This window comes from Penicillium digitatum, chromosome 5 (genome assembly GCF_016767815.1).
Source record: "Penicillium digitatum chromosome 5, complete sequence".
In the NCBI taxonomy this organism is placed as follows: domain Eukaryota; kingdom Fungi; phylum Ascomycota; class Eurotiomycetes; order Eurotiales; family Aspergillaceae; genus Penicillium; species Penicillium digitatum.
The window spans coordinates 831,172-849,609 of record NC_089388.1 but is presented as its reverse complement, the minus strand read 5'-3'; the positions used below and the strand labels follow the sequence as shown (position 1 = coordinate 849,609).

At 48.8% G+C, this 18,438-nt stretch overlaps 4 protein-coding genes across 4 annotated transcripts; 3 read left to right on the top strand and 1 right to left on the bottom strand.

The window, feature by feature from the left end:
- Positions 1-680: 680 nt before the first annotated feature.
- Pdw03_1512 (Glycosyl transferase, family 1) lies at positions 681-8,246 on the bottom strand (the record flags this gene model as incomplete). Its single annotated transcript, XM_014679518.1, has 6 exons — positions 681-729; positions 790-1,300; positions 1,362-1,567; positions 1,625-7,606; positions 7,661-7,836; positions 7,893-8,246. The coding sequence occupies 6 exons, from the start codon at positions 8,244-8,246 to the stop codon at positions 681-683; spliced, it is 7,278 nt and encodes a 2,425-aa protein (XP_014535004.1).
- Positions 8,247-11,097: 2,851 nt separating this feature from the next.
- Positions 11,098-12,804, top strand: Pdw03_1511 (1,4-alpha-glucan branching enzyme, core region; the record flags this gene model as incomplete). Its single annotated transcript, XM_014679519.2, has 2 exons — positions 11,098-12,108; positions 12,166-12,804. 2 exons carry the CDS (start codon positions 11,098-11,100, stop codon positions 12,802-12,804), a joined length of 1,650 nt encoding a protein of 549 aa, XP_014535005.2.
- A 602-nt stretch (positions 12,805-13,406) lies between these two features.
- Positions 13,407-15,473, top strand: Pdw03_1510 (Glycosyl hydrolase, family 13, subfamily, catalytic domain; the record flags this gene model as incomplete). The annotated part of the gene is made up of 8 exons (XM_014679520.1): positions 13,407-13,464; positions 13,521-13,928; positions 14,012-14,607; positions 14,664-14,687; positions 14,747-14,767; positions 14,825-15,047; positions 15,127-15,379; positions 15,449-15,473. 8 exons carry the CDS (start codon positions 13,407-13,409, stop codon positions 15,471-15,473), a joined length of 1,608 nt encoding a protein of 535 aa, XP_014535006.1.
- A 1,374-nt stretch (positions 15,474-16,847) lies between these two features.
- Positions 16,848-18,364, top strand: Pdw03_1509 (Cell wall beta-glucan synthesis; the record flags this gene model as incomplete). The annotated part of the gene is made up of 7 exons (XM_066099927.1): positions 16,848-16,899; positions 16,949-17,027; positions 17,092-17,226; positions 17,296-17,531; positions 17,646-17,847; positions 17,918-17,929; positions 18,352-18,364. The coding sequence occupies 7 exons, from the start codon at positions 16,848-16,850 to the stop codon at positions 18,362-18,364; spliced, it is 729 nt and encodes a 242-aa protein (XP_065957654.1).
- Positions 18,365-18,438: the final 74 nt, after the last annotated feature.

Sequence of the window (18,438 nt, the reverse complement as noted above, 5' to 3'; positions counted from 1 at the left end):
TATGTTGAGTAATCAACTTCATAATACAACACTAAACGATTGTGGAATGTCCAGAGACAGAGACATGGGCTCCCGCAAGGCACCCAATGCCATCCGGTTCAGTGTCGACAATCTAGAATCAATGAGAGCTTCCTGCCCAATCCTGTCCTGGATATGCTGGCTACTATAGAATGCAACCTCCGTTGATTGACGTGGTCTCGAGCCGGTTCATTTGCCATCTGGCATACATGATATGATTCACTCTAATTCCAAAGTTCTAGTACCAGAGACCTTGCACCGCGAATATCTCTAGTTTGCATCATTTCTATTCATTTTGATCTGCCTGATAGAAAGCAACAACGAGTTCGGTCAATTGCTTTAGGGTCCGAGATGATCTTTTGCTCTTCACGACCAATTAATAGGAGTGCTCAAGGGGAAGAAAAAGTAGGATTGCTAAACCTATGCATACGATCATTTCTCCACATTACTAGCACGACAACTTGATGTATTTCAACCGAGTGTGAACTCAGTATAATGATGTTATTAACATTACGATACAAGAAGGAAAGAAATGAAAATAGATGACAGAGAGAACATGCTTCAAGGATGCAAAAGAGATTAATTTGCTTATTCATGTTCGTCGTGATGGCCGCAGCCGTTTTATGACAAGAAACAGAAATGCTTCCAAAGGTGGGGGGAACTTATGGTTTGGCGAGTTGTTCCTTACGGAAGAACAGCAAGAATCCGCCACTGTAGACACAAGTTAGAAAAAAGAATTCAAATGGACGAAAAACGCAAAGAGAAACATACCAGACCAACACCTGACAGAACAAAGCCACCCAGAACCAGGCATTAGCCAAGACATGGGCGCCCTGGGTCACGTCAGGAGAAATCGGACCAGGGCCTACACCGTTGGGACCGAAAGCTCGGGCGCAGATAGTCGCAATGGAACCAAGCACCTGTGACGCAATGAGAGCGAAACACATGTGGACTCGAGTGAGCGTCTGCAGAAGGATGATACCGAATCCAAGACCTTGGATGGAATCCAACACGCCCAGCCACAACCAGAGACTGCGAGAGACGAGAGCGCCGGAAGTGTAACTTCCGGCCCAGGGCAGATAGTACCCGATGCCGGAGATGGCCCACCAGATCTGGATGAAGCGGGGTGCGCCCAGGCCGCAGGCGAAAACGGGAAGGAACCAACTGTGTTGCTTGGACCACATGCTGACACCGAAGAGGAAGATGCACCACACGAAGCCGAAGAACACGATGCAGAGGAGAACGATCTGCCATGGGTGGGTGTGCTGCGAGGTCCACAGGACTGGAGGGGAGTGTTAGTGTTGACCGGGGTGGGTGATTTGAAATGGAAGAATTGAACTTACAGCTCCAGTTGCGACCGTATGGAGCGCTGAGGAAGAAGTTCTGCAGGATGACGGCGACGAAATTCCAACCGACGATCTTTCTTCGGAAAAGGGAATGGTAGAAGGATGGCACCTTTCCGGGCTTCTGGCGGTAGTAGTTGGGAAGACCCGAGGCCAACAGACCGCCCACGAGGCATAGGAAGACGGCGATGGGATAACAAATCGCACTAGAACAAGGTGAATTAGAAAGGTCAGGAGATACACACATGTGGGGGAAGCTTTACCTCATCTTCCAGCTGTTGGCAATGCCAGTCTGAGCACTCAAGAGACCCTCTGAGGAAGCCTTTGTCATAGTAGAACCCCAGTACCAGAGGGCAATAACGTAAACCTGCTGAATACCTTGAATCACACAGGCGCGGAAAATCCAAATCTCGACGGGAGCACCTCCCTCATCACCGAAATTGGAAGCGAAGAAGATGGATCCACTGGCAGAGGCCGCAGAGTAGAAACCGGTGCCGACATTCTGGATCCATCCCCGACTGAAGGAATTGCTTTGCCAGTGAGCAGATCCAATCAAGAGGAATGCAAGACCATATAGGAACCAGGGAACAGAAAGACAGACGACAGACTTGAAGTACCGGAACACGAGCCACCAGCACATAGATGCAATGGCATATGTTGCTGCAATTCCATACAACTTATCCGCGGTCTCACCGACTTCACCTGTGAGTAGAGTGATCTGGTAGGAATTTGCAGCGATGATCTGACCCAAAGCGAGGAAGATGGAGTAGACGGGCCAGGTTCCAATTTTGATCTGCATCCATTTTTTGAGTCCAGTTGGAGGCACGTAGTCTTTTCCAAGGAGGAACTCGTCATCCTGAAGCACATCTTCGTTGCTGTTCACGTTGGAGACGAGATCATCACTGTAAAACATGTTGTCTGGTGTATCAGTGTTTCTTGATGAATGACGGATCGATGGGGTGGGAGATTTGCTGCGACCCAGTCTGGCATTGCGGAACCTGTCAAACCACTGCTGTTCGCTCTTAATCAAGAACTCTTCGATGCAAAGTTGCGACTCGGAGTTGGTTCCGTTCAGGGCATCCAGTTTCTTGTCAAAAGTCTTGTAGTACTCGCCAGTGCTATCCGTGAAGAAAGGATCGACCTTCTGTAGCTTGAAGTCTGTCTTGTTGCCGACAACGGAGTCCAGAGAGAGAACGGATGCGCTACTTAAACGGTTTGACTGGGCAAACGGCTGAGGAGGAAGAAGGAGGCTGTCCGCGTTCGGTGGTGTTCCCGGACTTCCCGGGCTGTCCGAAGCCATGAACCGGGGATGCATAGACTCTTGACTGACTTCTCTTGATGGAGTTTGGAAGTTTTGAGCACGCTCCCTTTGAGCAGCCTGGGCTCGTCGTCCTGCCTCGACTTGTGCTGGGGTAAGAGTGTATTCGTCATCGCCAAAGGCGCGATGGGCATCGTCGTCGTCGCTACTATCGTCGCCCTCGACATCCGTAGCTCCATTCTCATCGGCTTCTGGGATGGCCATACCCTCCGCTGCCCTTTTGCGACGTCCGGCATGACCTGGGCCTGAGCGGACACCCAGGGAGAGAGAACGACTCAGTCCCGACTTCGGTTTCTCCGTTTCTTCCATGCTTGGATCCGGGCTGTAGCTGATCTTCTTTTGTGGAGTCAGGTTGTTCAATTGATGAAAGGAGTAGCTGCTTTCTCTGGAATGCGCGAATGGAGAGTTCATGCCAGGTGAAGACAGCCCGTTGCCGAGATGAGTCATAGAGCTCATTGCCGAACTGAGACTGCCAAATCCAGAAGAAGTGCCAGGTCGAGCGTTGTTGTTGTTTGTCTTAACTTTGTTGTGGACTGCGATGGCAGTAGATTGGAGGATTTCAAGATCCTCAACCCATTGAGCAACAGGGAAACGCTGTTTCGCCGATCTCGCACGCATCATCGCACGAACGGGTGTCTTGGAATTCAGGGCTGCCTCAATTGCAAGCTTGAATTGCATGAGAAGATGAGACGTCGAGGTGGATTCCACATTGTACCACCAGCCTGGCATTTGGCCAAGACCACCAACACGAGCACCGATACCCAATGCACCCTTTCGGCCAAACTCTACAGCCACCAGACCGAAGGGCTCGTCACGAGATGGGATCAGGGCGAACTCGGCACCAGAGAAGATGAATGGCGGAAGTGCAGTGAATTCAGGCTTTGAAAAGACTCGTCCGGGGTAGACTTTCATCATATGGTCAAGCTTAAGAGCTGCAAATTTACCATAGAGATCAATAACGGGGCCAACACAGATCAACTGCACATTGGGCCGAGCTTCAATAACGGCAGGCAGTGCATCCGCAATGAGATCAACACCCTTTTGCATAGACCAGCGACCGACGAAGACAAGCAGGTCAGCGTCAGGGTTTTGGTCGAGCCCTGCCCATTCCTGGGCCTGCCTCTTAAGTTCACCACGGCCAGCCTCGTATGTTGGATCGACAGTGATGTCTGCCTCTTTGGTGGGCTCCTTTGTCCATTCACCGACGTCAGATGGATCAGGGTTAGGTAGATTGCCGACCTTGTGTAAACCCCAGAAGATAGGATAGCGAGCGTAGGACCGTTTACCGTACTTCTTAGAGACACCGACGGCACCAAAGCCTTGCTGGTGAACACGGAGATAACTTGCACCGGCGTGGAGTAAGTTAAACACTTCACCGAATTGCACGTAACGACGAGCGACCTCTTCATCAAGGTTGAAAACCGAGCAAACCTCCTCTTTTTCCTTAATGGTTCGCATCGGCCAGAGGCCTTGAAATTCGGCATTGTGCAATGACAGACAAGCAGGGATAGTTCTTGGTAGTAAGTAAAGCGGTGCGAGGGAGCCGTGGTAGTCGTTGATGTGGTAGGTATCAATTGGGAATCGCTTAATGGCTTCAGCGACACACTGGTTCCATGCCGAATAGTACACTGCACTATCCAGGTCATCCATACGAGGAGGGTAAGGCTCGGTCTTTGACTGTTGACGGAACACTGGAGCATCGAGTAGCACATAGGTGATGTTATTCAAGACGTGGTACTGGACTTCAACCTGGTAGGGGCTACCGAGAATGGTGACTGTCATAGGCTCTGCCACCTGGTCCACAGGGTAGTCGACACCTCCAACACAAGGAACAACCCAAATTAGGTCTTGATGACCGAGGGTCTTGCCCATGAGCTGGGCCATGACACCGAGACCACCAATCTTGATTTTGATGGCCCAGTCCTCGATGTCGTACTCCATGGTAGCAATAAGAACCATGCGTCGCTTCTCGGACGCAAGAGCTCCGCCTAGAGCAGAGGTGCTCTGCATGAAGCCGGATTTGTTGGCCAGGCGCTTAAGTGGGTTTGAAGATGCATCCCTGTGACCAGTGGACTTTATCTTTTTCCAAATCGCGAGGGGAATGTTTTGTTTCTCGCTCACACCGACCTGGTTAAATTTGACCTTATAAAAGGACTTCATGAAGATGTACACACATCCCACGGCAGTGAGGAATGGTATGATCCAGAATAACACATACATGGCAATCTGTGTGGACTGATGTCCAACCGGATCAAGCCAGAAACGGAGAGTTCCATCATTGAAGTAGAGCTTGTGAGAGATGTAGCCCTTGGCTGGTGCATGGGTGATATTGATCAAGGTTGCGCTAAGAGCAGACGGGGGACTTCGGTCCAGGATTGTGTCATTGTCGAGGTCACCCAAAACCCAGGTTTGATCGGGCTTTCCGTCCGGATTGATGCCCCAGATGTTAAGCTGCCCGACTGCGGGCCATTCAGAAGTGAAATGGAAGGACCAGACTCCGGTTTTGGTGTCAAGCTTGACCTTGTTGTCAAGGCCCGAGTCAAATCCATACTGATTGTAAGGTCCGTTGAAGAAAGCATGAGGGAAGCGTCGTGTGACCGGGTGATTCCAGTCAGCATCACCTTGCTGCACATAGTCGCTGCTTCCAGTCAAACGACTCCAGTACTCGACACGTACATGCTCACCCTCCCACTCCTGCTTCTTGGTTCCTGACCATGGGAGCTTGGCAATGGTGTCATTTCCACCTTTGTAGTCTATCCATCCAGAGAATGACGATGCCCAATTGGTAGAATAACGGTATTTATCAGCACCAGCAGCGTGATGCTGGATAAACAGGTCGCCGTTTTCTTTCTTGTGGAGCAGACTGCTCGAGTAGTTTGCAGTAGTGAATACCATAGGATTATCAAACTGGCCGATACGGAAGAGGAAGTGATCAACGGCGTGGGTGGAAGATGTTTTTTGTGAGTTGGTTGCGTTGGTGAGAGTTATTTTATGCACTCCGTTGTACACCCCTGTAAGGTTGGCTGTCCACCTCCAAACGCTTGGGATCTCCGCAGTCCAATTTGTTTGGAGCATAGTAGGAACAGGTGCGCATACAACACTGTCAATATTCAGGACTGGAACCTTCCCAATCTCTGTGGATGAAGTAAAGGTAAGTCCGTTGGTAATAGAGCTACAGTCCATCTGTTCTGAGAAGTAAAATCCAATCTCCACATTCTCCGGAAGGTTGGGTGCCACGGTAGAACGTAGTGGGAAATCATGTCCCGGGGTAAATTTGGTGATCATGGGTCGAGGCAATTTGTGTTTCACGATTGGGACATATGCGCGGAACTCATATGCCTTCATCTTCAAACTTTCCACGCAGCCATTCAACTCATTGGACCCGTTGATGCCGAGCTTACGCGCTCCGTCAATTAGTTTGATCTCGTCGTACGGGTAGAAAAGGTTCTTGACAGTGACGCCAGAAGCAAATGGAGCGGTGAGTGTCTTATTCGGATTCTCGGAGTTGCAGTCGAAGGTGTATGTTCTCGTGTCATTGAGGTTTTGGTAAACAAGCCAAACCGGTTGGTTGTTGTCATCAGAGCCCAAATCTTGCACCTCGGTGTTGACATCCCGGTAGATGGACCACATGCCGGTCTCCGTAGCCGTACCGTTCGAACCAGGGTAGTAAACATAGTCAGTTCTTTTTGACAAGTTGCCAAGGGAATAACCGTCGTTGAGAACTGGGAATTGTTCACGCAGATGGTACATCTGTTTCATGATATTTCGCACAGGGTGGGAAGGGTCACGGTGGTCGTAAGCAGTTGTCACGTCCTTGCAGCCCTGTGCAGCGGCCAAAAGAGGCCACTTGTAGTACTGGGACGACTGCAAATGGAAGCAGCCATGGGACGTCCACGCGGTTGCAGGGGACATTGGCTGTCGCCCATAAATATAGTTCTCCGCTGTGGCGTCCAAGATGTAGAAGTTCTGCTCTTCACCCCAAAGAAGAAGTGGGATTCCGGGAAGCATCAATGTAGTCACATAAGCACCGAGTAACTGTCGATGTGTACCGTTGGCAATCGCTGGCCAACGGAAGACATCTTGATTCGTCGCACCATACATGTGTCGAGGGTCAAACTTGCCGGTATTAGCATTGATCAAATCATTTGATCTCAACATATAGTCCCAGCCATCAACCCAATCATTGGGTGCATCGTAGCCCGCTGAAAGTTGCCCGTCCATGCCGAGGAATCGAGTCAACGCACGATATGTCGTGTAGTGGAATGCCGCGCTGTCGATGGCTTCATGTCCAGCCTCGCGTAAGAAGTACTGGGCGGCGGACTCATTTGTCAATTTCAATGTCGCCGCTGAATTTTCAGGCCACTGGTTACGCTGTCTACCCCTTCCGAGGTAGATAGAGCCAAAGTCATTTCCACCGGTGATTTCGCCAGTGATGAAGAAGTTTTCCTTTCCGACCTCGCGCGCACATTCTCGGTAAGCAGCCGACATATCTCCTAGGGCATCCACGGTAGCTTGTGTGCCCTTGTCATAACGGAAACCATCAATATCCAAAGATCGGATGATATTGCAGGAGTGCCGGATCAACCTTGCGCGAACATTCGGGTCCCATTCGCGGAGACGATCCTGAACGGAGGCGAACTTTGCCAGTTGTCGCTTCCAATCAGGCCACACACCGAAAGCCTCAATGTCACCGTACTGGTCGAAGTCGCTGTTATAACATCCAACTAAGCCCGAGGTCTCTGATTCATTCACGGGGAATCCGTCTTCGAACCAGAACCGTGGGTAGTCACAGGTCGCGTTGTAGTCACCAGCTCCAATGGTGAAGTCTCGGTAATGACGTGCAGTCTTCCATTCTGTCCTGTATTCTTTCTCCGAAAATGGAGTCGACGAGTTGAGATGGCCTTCAAATCCAATCAAATCACCCATTCTGTACATTTCAAATTAGCCCTGCTCTCCTATTTCTGCGCACGGGATAACTTACGTCGCAATGGTGTTGTCGAACAAGACATATAACCCGCGCTTATGGATTTCGGTAATTGCATCTCGCCAAGCCTGGATAGTACCGTAATGCGCGTCGAGAATCGTGGTATCCAAAACACCGTATCCGTCCGAACTCCAAGGCTGGTTTAGCAATGAGGTTCCTGCAATGTAGATACCCTGGAAATTGTAAGCACATGTTTTCTTTCCGTCAGAAGGCCACAGATGAGACAAACCTTGACTCCCATTCCTTGAAGATAATCTAGTGTGTCAACAAGGCCGACCACATCACCACCATGGCGAAGACGTTGGTCGACATCATGCTCGAACGTGGTACCGTTTGCGTTGTCATTGGTAGGATCACCATTCACGAAGCGATCCAAGAAGATAGAGTAGAACGGGAAGCGCCAATTATCCGGGGAAGGGTGATATTTCCCCTCGTGGCCAGGCCATGTTCCCCAGTAATCTGCTGGGTTGGTGGCGGTCTTGTTTTCGTTGAGGTTATAGTCCAAATAGGCCTCGTCGTAGGGCCAAGCTGTGACAGTTGTCACGAGAAGTGAGACGAGCCCGCTGGTAAGTGACCACTTCATGGCTAGGACTAACAGCGCGGAGCTGTTGAGTGTTGGTCGCGCGCGTCAGGCAGTGCGGATATCCCCGCTGGGATGAGAGGATGACACCCTATGAAACAGATGGAGACGTGTAGCTCTCAATTGCCATGGAACGGTGGAGTGTGGATATCTTGCGGAGGTCACGTCACAAATTCTTGACAGAAGGCGTCAAAGGTGGCAGTATCTCGGAAAAAAAAAAGAACGACAGGCGGAATAAGCAAACGAGCGAACAAGCGAACGAGGGACGATTGTAAACGAAGGAGGAATCGAATGTGGAAGTGAGAAAGAGATGATCACATAACACCAGTGCCCAGTCCCGAGTGCTAAGTGCTAAAGGGCTAGTCGCATTGAAGCTCAAGATAAAAATAAAAGCAGATGAGACAGAACCCCATATCAATTTTAGAGCCCCAGACTGTATTGGAGTATCTTCGGTTCCAACGCCTCAGCCTCGGTAATTTTTGTTTCTTTTCCTTTTGGGTTTCAATTCTATGTAATTTTAATTTTAGTTCTTTTTCTTCCTTGGATATAAATTTGTCGCCTTGTCTTGGCATCAAACGCGACTGGTGGCGACTAATACGACCAGAATACACCAGGAAAGAGCACCAGCATTCTTCTCCAAATAGAAAACCCGCTTCGTTTAAAGGAGTAATAACAGGATCATGACAACGGAGCTACCCGACTAGCATGAAAGTTCTATACGGAGTACGGATAACGGAGTACATTTTATTGGATTTGACCCATAAGGACCACTTGCCAGGCCCTGATAGTCTCATCAAAACAATCGCAGTCTCTTTCCCCGGGGGGGGGACACAGGATAGCTTTATAGACTTATCTTGCCTGGCTTGCACTTGTCTCATTTAAATTCGATGAAGACAAAAGTTTAGGAAGGCATTGCTTTCAGCATTGTAAGTTGTGAGAGATTTTCATGTCTGCCTACTATTTGCAGGGAAAGTTTCTATTCAGCCGGTGATTTTCCAGACCCGCAAATCTCAACCTATGATAATGCCGAGATACTTCTCGGTCATGACCCGCATGGCCGAGATCCTGATAGCCCGACCCGGCCGATTGGTCGACAAAGTGAAACCAGCCCCCACCTTGTGCTTGTAAGACAGTGTATGGAACTTGTTTTTTTCAGTTTCTTCTCTTTTCCTTTTTCTTTTTTTTTATGTTCACCCCTTTACATAGGATTCCAAGGTCTTTCTGTTTCCTTTTGGTTCCCTGGGACCCTAACCATGGAGCGAGTACAAATGTCCTTAAGGTTTCCAATGACAACCAATGGTGAACAAGGAATGACGTAGAGATGGATAGCTTTCATGTGCCCAGGAGCTGCCTATCCGGCACGTCCGTTAGGCCATTTGATTTTTAGTTCCTTTTCAAATCAACCTTTGAAATTTTCAAAATGTGCTGTACACTTCACTTCGTACCAGGCAAAACAAGCAAAAAGAAACCTTTTCCTTAATCTCCACATGGTCAGGTATCCCTGTAATACCGAGTAATTACCACGATTTAATCCCAGTATCAACGCCACTGCACACGGAAGTCCGGGACGCCCGTCAACAGGCGAGCTTGGCGAAGAAAATCCCTCCAGCCACGTACAGTCACTTATCGATCATACCTGTTCATTTCCACCTCCTAACTCCTTTTTCTGTGGTTTTGTTTTGCATTTGCATTTGCATTTGCCGTAGCACAAAGTCCTCGACGTACCTTCGTCTCTGGTATCAAAACACACAAATAGCACATTGCAATTTTACAGAGTCCGTCATTAAATTTTTTTCATGAACTATCTCACATGTCAAATTCAAAGCCTGGGCAGCCTCAGGGCTAAGGCGTGTGGTGTATCAGTTCACAAAGTGTGTACGGTAAGGAGTGCGTCGTACTATGTATAGTTTTGTGACCCGATTTTGTGGAGATGCAGAGCATGTAACGTCGCTAGTCTCATGGATTGAGGGCACACTGTCTCAGATGATTGGATCATCGAAACTTTTTGTCATTTCTCGTATGATGGATAGGACGGCGACTTGTTCCTGAGATTAGGGCAGTGTCTCCACGTGATGACCTGCGAGTACAACCAGTAAACCGCAAAGCCCAGCAAGCTCAGTGTGGACACGGTTCCTGGTACCTGACAACACTAAAAATGACTCCTGTACGGAGTTTTTTCCAATAGTTTTGTTACTAGTGTGTCAAGACCTCCTGTTCTTTTTCCCCCTCATAGGCACACCAAAACCAAACCAAACCTGACTTTTGCAGTCCCCGCTTGAGGTCTACATAGAACATGAATCCACTGGTGCAGCTCTTCAAGCTTCAAAGCCACTCTATTCATGATTTTCCTTCGTTCCATTTACTGGGGAACAGAAATAAATGTATGCGGGTAAGCCGGGTAAGTCGCGGCCCTAAGGTCTATTAGTGCACCTATCCCGAGGCAAATTATCTTCACAGGCACATGCGTACCAACGGAGACGCTCCACTAGCTACATAAAACACATGTCTCTCCGAAATAATATAGGTAGCGTAGGGTTGTGGGGGGAAGGGGGTTCCAATACTATGAATGGATCGACGAAAGAACCTTGGAAGGCTTGCCTTGCCACCTGACTAGCCCTTGCCTGATTTGCAAATTTCCCCGACCTTTTCTTGTGCAGGTGTCCGACTTCTGCTCTCTTTGCCTCCTCTCGTTCTCTGTTTATGGGCTAAAGTCCAAATGTCACTCATTTACTCCTCTTTCCGGCCATCTTTGCGGATTCGTGAGTTCATTAAGTCACTCTTTATTTGAAGCCCCTGTACACACTCTTTTTTTTCCTCTTCCGATTGACCCGCCGTCAGACAAATACGAGCTGCCATGATGTCACGATCGACCATTCGCCGTTTGGCAGGGCTCCTTTTGATCACGAGCCTCACCTCTTCGGCATCCGCCGCAAGGGTAGGCGACTGGAAGCCCAGATCGATATATCAGACCATGACAGACCGTTTCGCTCGCACAGATGGATCAACAACAGCACCATGCAACACCACGGCGGGTCTTTACTGTGGAGGAACATGGCGAGGAACCATGAACCAACTGGACTACATTCAAGGAATGGGGTTTGATGCTGTAATGATCTCCCCCATCAGCGAAAATGTCCATGGCCAAGTCTACTATGGCGAAGCCTACCACGGGTACTGGCCTGTGAACTTGTACAATATCAACTCTCATTTTGGCACGCATCAAGACTTGCTCGACCTCAGTGCCGCTGTTCACTCCCGGGGCATGTACCTCATGCTGGATACAGTGATCAACAACATGGCCTATATTTCAAATGGTAGCAATCCCGCCACAAGTATCGACTACTCCGTCTTCACACCCTTCAATAACGCCGACTACTTCCATCCCTACTGCAAAATCACACAATGGGAGAACATGACCAATGCCCAGTTATGCCAGACAGGTGATAATTACGTCCCGCTGCCGGATCTTTACACAGAGCACGCGGATGTGCAACAGCTCATGATCAAATGGGCGAACAATGTCATCAAGACTTACTCTATTGACGGGCTCCGGATTGACGCCGCCAAGCACGTCAACCCGGGCTTTCTGGAAAACTTTCGCAAGGGTGTCGACACTTTCATGACAGGAGAAGTCCTTGAAGGAGCGGTCGACATCATGGTAGATTACCAGACCAATTACATCGACAGCTTGCCAAACTATCCGATCTACTTCCAAATATTAGCTGCTTTCACCGATGGCCATACGTCCCTTTTGGCGCAAGAAGTGGAGAAGATGAGAATCTCGATGCCAGACGTCAATGCTATGGCCTCTTTCTCTGAAAATCACGACAAGCCTCGAATTGGTAGCTTCTCCAAGGATATGGCGGTATGTATGCCCTTTTCTGGCTGACGGATCGCTTTTGTTAATAAACTCTTTACTCAGATGGCTAAAAACATCCTGGTGTTTACCATGCTGTTTGACGGTATCCCAATTATATACCAAGGCCAAGAGCAACATCTGTCAGGAAATAGTGTGCCTGTCAATCGAGAAGCCATCTGGCACACCAAATACGACACCAGCACAGAGCTCTACCAGCTGATTGCAAAGCTAAATCGCATTCGGAACCACGCAGCCCACTTGAGCGCAGACTACTTCGAAGACTCGACTCATCCTATTTTCCAGGGAGGCAGTGAGCTTGCTTTCACGAAAGGTGTGCAGGGTCGACAAGTAGTCATGGTGTTATCCACTCAATCCTCGACCAGTGGAGCCTACCAAATCGACATGCCAGTCAGCTACAATGCCGGTACGGTGGTGATGAATGTTCTGAGCTGTAAGAACTATACTGTCGACAACCAGGGTATGCTGCATGTCGACATGGATAAGGGAGAGCCCCGGGTTTTCTACCCTGCGCAATACATGGACGGTATTGGTCTTTGTGGCTACCCTGATTCCAACGTTTCCCTCACGACGTTGAAGACTCAAAATGAGAAGACTTCGGCTGGAGTTCAATCAACTAGTGGTACCGGTCTAGCTGCTCTCCTGCTAGCAGTGGTCAGCAGCATCTTCGTGACATTCCTTTGAAAGAAATGTCCCGAAAGTCCCTTCTTCAGTCTTCTCTTCGTTTCTTCCGGACGTTTTTGCGCCATATTTTTCTGGCTTTTTTCCATTGCGGTGAGCCGTATTGAAGGCTCGACTTGGTTCGCGGAGATATCCTTTTTCATGTGCGATATTTTTTGGGGTTCTCTAGTATCATTTTGGCGACATTCTTGGCCCTATTATTTTCTGTTGATTCATTGGCCTTTGTATCATAATAGGCTTTCCTTTATTTCCTAAACATTTACATGTCATGCATTATGGCGGGGGAAACCAATGAGATGGAGTTTCTAGAAAAGTTCCAGTGTTCCATGGGTGAAATTTTGTCTAAGACATTTTGGATAATTCCGGACCATCCTAAATTGGATCTCCACCATGCAACCCTGTGCCTTGCAACGGTCGAGTAAAAATAGTCCGAATTGTAAAAACAGTCAAAATGGTGAAAACAGTACTCCGTAAAAATAGTAGGAGTGGTCGCCCCCACTAGCCTAAGCCCCAAACGGGATGTGCACATCCTAGTCTTGGAACATACAACATATGTTGTAGCTTGACCTAGCTTGCCTTATTGTTTGCATTGCAACAATCCCGCGATGCCCTTCCTCTGGTGTGGATCTCGTCAGAAAGGCCAGAAATGGAAACAGATTGAAGGTCAGTCTCCCCCACTGAAAAACGGTTCCAACCCCTAACCAGGATACATGACACAGAAGCAGCAGCGAATCTAGATCAGCTACCATCATGGAATACTCCAGATAACTCACTCATACTGCAAACCTTTGAATGGCATGTTCCTGCCGACCGGCAGCATTGGCGCCGTCTGCAGGATCGCTTACCAGAGTACAAGGCCATTGGCGTTGATCAGATCTGGGTTCCTCCTGGATGCAAGGGAATGGATGCTAATGGTAATGGCTATGACATCTATGACCTGTACGATTTGGGGGAGTTCGATCAGAAGGGCGCAGTCCCTACGAAATGGGGTACCAAGCGTGAGCTTGAAGACCTGATGTGCCAAGCGCAACACTTAGGCATTGGTGTGATTTGGGATGCTGTGCTCAATCACAAGGCTGGCGCGGACTATCCGGAACCCTTTCAAGCTGTAAAGGTAGATCCTAAACGTAAGATACCTCACTTCTCTTTTCACTGACATTCCATTCCATTTCATCACGAATATTCGATCATTTGCTGACAGACAGAACAGGGAGAGACTTGGAGATATCCAAGCCGACAGAAGTCAACGGCTGGACAGGCTTTGATTTCGCCGGTCGCAATGACATGTACAGCTCAATGAAGTACCACTGGCAACATTTTAGTGGTGTCGATTGGGACGACAAGAGCAAGCAAAGCGCAATCTACAAGATCGTTGCATCCAACAAGGACTGGGCGCAAGATGTGTCCACCGAGTTTGGAAACTACGATTACCTGATGTTCTCCGATTTGGACCTTGCACATCCAGAAGTCCGCGCAGACCTCCTGCAATGGGGAACGTGGATAACCAAGTGCCTGAATCTCAATGGAATGCGGCTCGATGCCGCTAAGCATTTCTCAACCGAGTTCCAACACGCTTTCGTGCAACATATTCGAAAAACTGTCAACCCGGACTTCTTCGCGATAGGAGAGTATTGGACTGGACATTTACCATCCCTTTTGGGTTACCTTGACAAGGTGGAGAACGACCTCATTGCATATGACGTACCTCTTCTGGAACGATTCTCCAAGTTGTCCCATGCACAGGCACCAGACCTTCGAGGCATTTTCAAGGATACATTGGTACAGTGTCGGCCGGACCACGCTGTGGTAAGTTTCTCACTGCCCGATACCCGACTGAAGATACTCACCTAACTTCTCTCAAGACCCTTGTCGCGAATCATGATACGGTAAGTACCAATTGTGGCTGGATCTAGGCATACTTTACCTCTTTCCTAACTCTCCGCAGCAACCAGGACAAATGCTTGAGGTGAGGCAACTTTGTTCTCTTTATCTGAACTACTGAATATAGCTAATCAACCCCCAGACGCCGGTATCACCATCCTTCAAATTACTAGCCTATGCCCTGGTCCTCCTCCGCAAAGACGGTCAGCCATGCGTATTCTATGGCGACCTGTACGGTATACGAGCGAATGTGGATAACCCAATGACTCCGAGTTGCAACGGCCTCCTGCCCGTATTAACCCAAGCCCGCAAACTCTATGCCTACGGCGAACAGCAAGACTACTTCAATCAGCCCAACTGCATAGGTTCGCTTAACCCTTGCTCCACTGGATGCTGAGCCCCATTACGGGCCAATCCACCTGGCCAGATCTAATCGCAATACAGGATTCGTCCGCTACGGAAACGCCCGTCATCTATCGGGACTTGCGTGTGTTATCAGCAACGCCGGTCCGGGCGCGCAGCGCATGTATGTTGGTCAACAGCATGCAGATGAGCAGTGGACCGATGTTTTACATCCCAACATGAAACCTGTCATTATCAACAAGACTGGCTATGGAAATTTCGGTGTCCAGGGGATGAGTGCTAGTGTCTGGGTTAATTCAGCTGCAGTGGACCGGGATAATCTCAAGAGGGACTTGTACGCTCCCAGCCTCCTTTTGCCCGGATTTTGCCTTTGCTAGGATGATGACTAACCCATTTGTGCTAGTAACGTCAACATCTACGATAACTAATCTTGTTGGGGGCGCAAGGTCGGCTTCTCCGACGCGAAAATTATGTATAAAAGTTGGGATAAATCCTATACGTTGTAACTTTTTTTATTTTGGCACTAAATCCCATTAGCCTCGGAAAATTTCCCTTTGCAAAAGTACTAAATCGGATCTAATTTCCCCGTACTCCGTACTCCGTACTTGACCGCTATTCAAATGTATGTGGAAATGGCACCATTTTTGTCGGGTAACGTGATGACGGTTTTTGGTGAGACACTCATTTAATTACTTCAAGGTGCTCCCACTTCTGGTTGATTGTATACTCCGTAGTCTGAAGCCCTCTCAAGAGATGTCTCAATCCTGAAATTAGTCTGTGTATGGGTGGGTCGTTTGTTGAGACACCAAACGGTGTGCTCGCAGAACATTTTCGAGTTCATTTTGAGACATCAAAATAACATGTTGGGTGCGGAGTGCGGAGGAGCACGGAGCGTAATGGCCCCTTTAAAGGATTCCTACTCCGGGGGCTGTGCCGAAATTTGTGGCGAGCCAACCCCGAGCTAACCGGTGAAAAACAAAAACACGGGCGTTCAAGGGTCCAAGTTGCATTTCAGATTAAATGGGCTGGTAAATTACCGCAGAATTTGCAACTCAAAAATACTGGTATCAAAGCGTTTCTAAACCCGTGGACAATGAATTTTTTTTTTAAAAAAAAATAAAAACGTAATAAAAGAAATTTTTAATTTCGATGTTGCATCGTGCAGTTCGTGTTTTAACTCTGCCAAGACCGGTTAAATTACCACTAGTGTCTTGCCAAGCTCGACTAGCGTCTTCTTTATCGGCCCTATCGGTGGACAACATCCATGGGTTCGGTATCCATACCCGTGGACGGCTACCTCCGCGTGTACGAAGTACAAGAATAACGAACAAGTCTTTCGGCATGTTCGCAATGGGACTGCCAACAAATTATGGAGTATGGGGTCTAATTAAAAATGGAAGATGGGATTTGCGCCTGAAGCTAGCTCGTCGACGAACCATGAAGGTCAATGTACTCCGTGCTCCCACATGGAACCTAGCTCAGACCCTGAATTCCCACGTTCGGTAATAAAAAGGGGGGGAATATTATTAGAATGCTCCAAAACCGGGTACCTCGCTATGTCAGTTCTATTTTCAGGTATAATTCCGTATTGGTAGGTGGGTGTCAGAGACATTGTTGACGGTTCAGCGCATCCAAGGTTGTGAAAGATCAGATGGAGTGTTTGGTCATCCTACTTAATGACAAGGATTCTTGAATTTTCCAACTTCCATCCTTCCTCTCGCATCTCACTCTCCCTTAAAACGCTCCAACGTTCATTCGTTTTTTAAAGGACTTCTCCGCACACTCGCTTAGAATCAGTCAAGATGCGTTTCTCCACCATTCTGTCTCTTCTGCCCCTGGCCCTCTCCGTTGCGGGTATGTAAATCACCCTGTGTCACAAGTGTCTCTCTAATCATCAATCCAGCCATCAACGTCACCGAGCCCGCCAAGGGTGCCGAGGTCGATGTCTCCGGCTCTTTCACCGTGAAGTGGAATTCCGTTGAGTATGTAAACCATCATACCCCATACCGTACCCTGGCGACAACAGTCAAGACTAACCCCTTCCAGTACCGATGCTTCCACCGTTGACATTGTGCTCGTCAACAATGCCGTGTTCCCTACCGTCTCGGAGAAGATTGCCTCCGGCGTGGACACCTCCAAGGGCAGCTACGATGCCTCCGGCCTGAAGGGTATCACCAGCGGGTAAGATCACCTTTGCGACGCGACGATTCTGTCTCTATGCAGTTCACTAACACTCCGCGCGCACTGTAGCCCCGGTTTCCAGATCAACCTGCTTTCCACCGATGCCAAGAACACCGGCATCCTCGCCCAGTCCCAGCAGTTCGATGTGACCGAGTCCAAGAGCTCCTCCGCTACTACTACTGGTACATCTTCCACTGTCTCTTCCTCTTCTACTTCCTCTACCTCTGTTGTCTCTTCCGAGACCTCTTCCACTGCTTCCACCTCCACTGGTGCCACCACCACTGAGACCGATGCTTCCACTACTGGTACTTCCACCCCGGACGTGTCTATCAAACCCTCTATCCCCGGACCCCTGACTTCTGGCTCCCTCACTACTACCCCCCCTGGCAAAAACAGCGCTGATTTCTCTACCCGTACAGCTACCGGTTCTTCTACCACCTCTACCGGAACTTCCACTGCCACCAAGACCTCCACCAAGACCGGTCTGACCACCAGCGCTTCCTCCACCGGCACCGCTACTGGCTCTGCCGCCGCCTCCGCCACTGCCTCCACCGGCGCTGCTATGGGTCTCGTTGCTCCCGGTGCCGCTGCTGGTCTTCTGGCTGGTGTCCTCGCTTTCCTGTAAATTTTCACTTGAAGATTGGCTGCTGTGCCGAGCTTGGGTACATTCCTAGGTTTGGCACTGTTTCAGCTTCAAGGTGAGGTGAGTTGAGAATTTATTTCTGAGAATTGGGTAATTCGTGGAGGAATGGTAATGAATGGATGGATTTCTTCGTTTTTTTTTTTCTTTTTTTTTTTTGCAGGTGCTTAGTCGGCCTTTCGAGGTTTCATCTATTGATGTAGACTAGGTATGTAATCGGACGATGAATGCATGGGCTTGCTTTTTTTTTTTTTTTTGACTTTGTTCACTTCATTTGTATGATACTCCATAATTTCACCCAGGTCTCTGTCTATTGTCGTGCTTGATGTCATAGCCTTGGAGGTGTTGTCTCTAAAATTCACCCGAAGCCCGCTTCCTTCACTTTTGTACGCCATCATTTCCCATCGCTTTCACTCCCCTGTCATACGAGTTTGGGGCATTTGAGATTCAAGTATTAGATTCTTCTCTAATAACTCCATACGCAGATATGTGCTATAGCAAGAGATCGAAACGCCTCTTCCGCACGAATAAATGGCATGCACAAAATGGGACTACCAGACCCGTTACGTCCA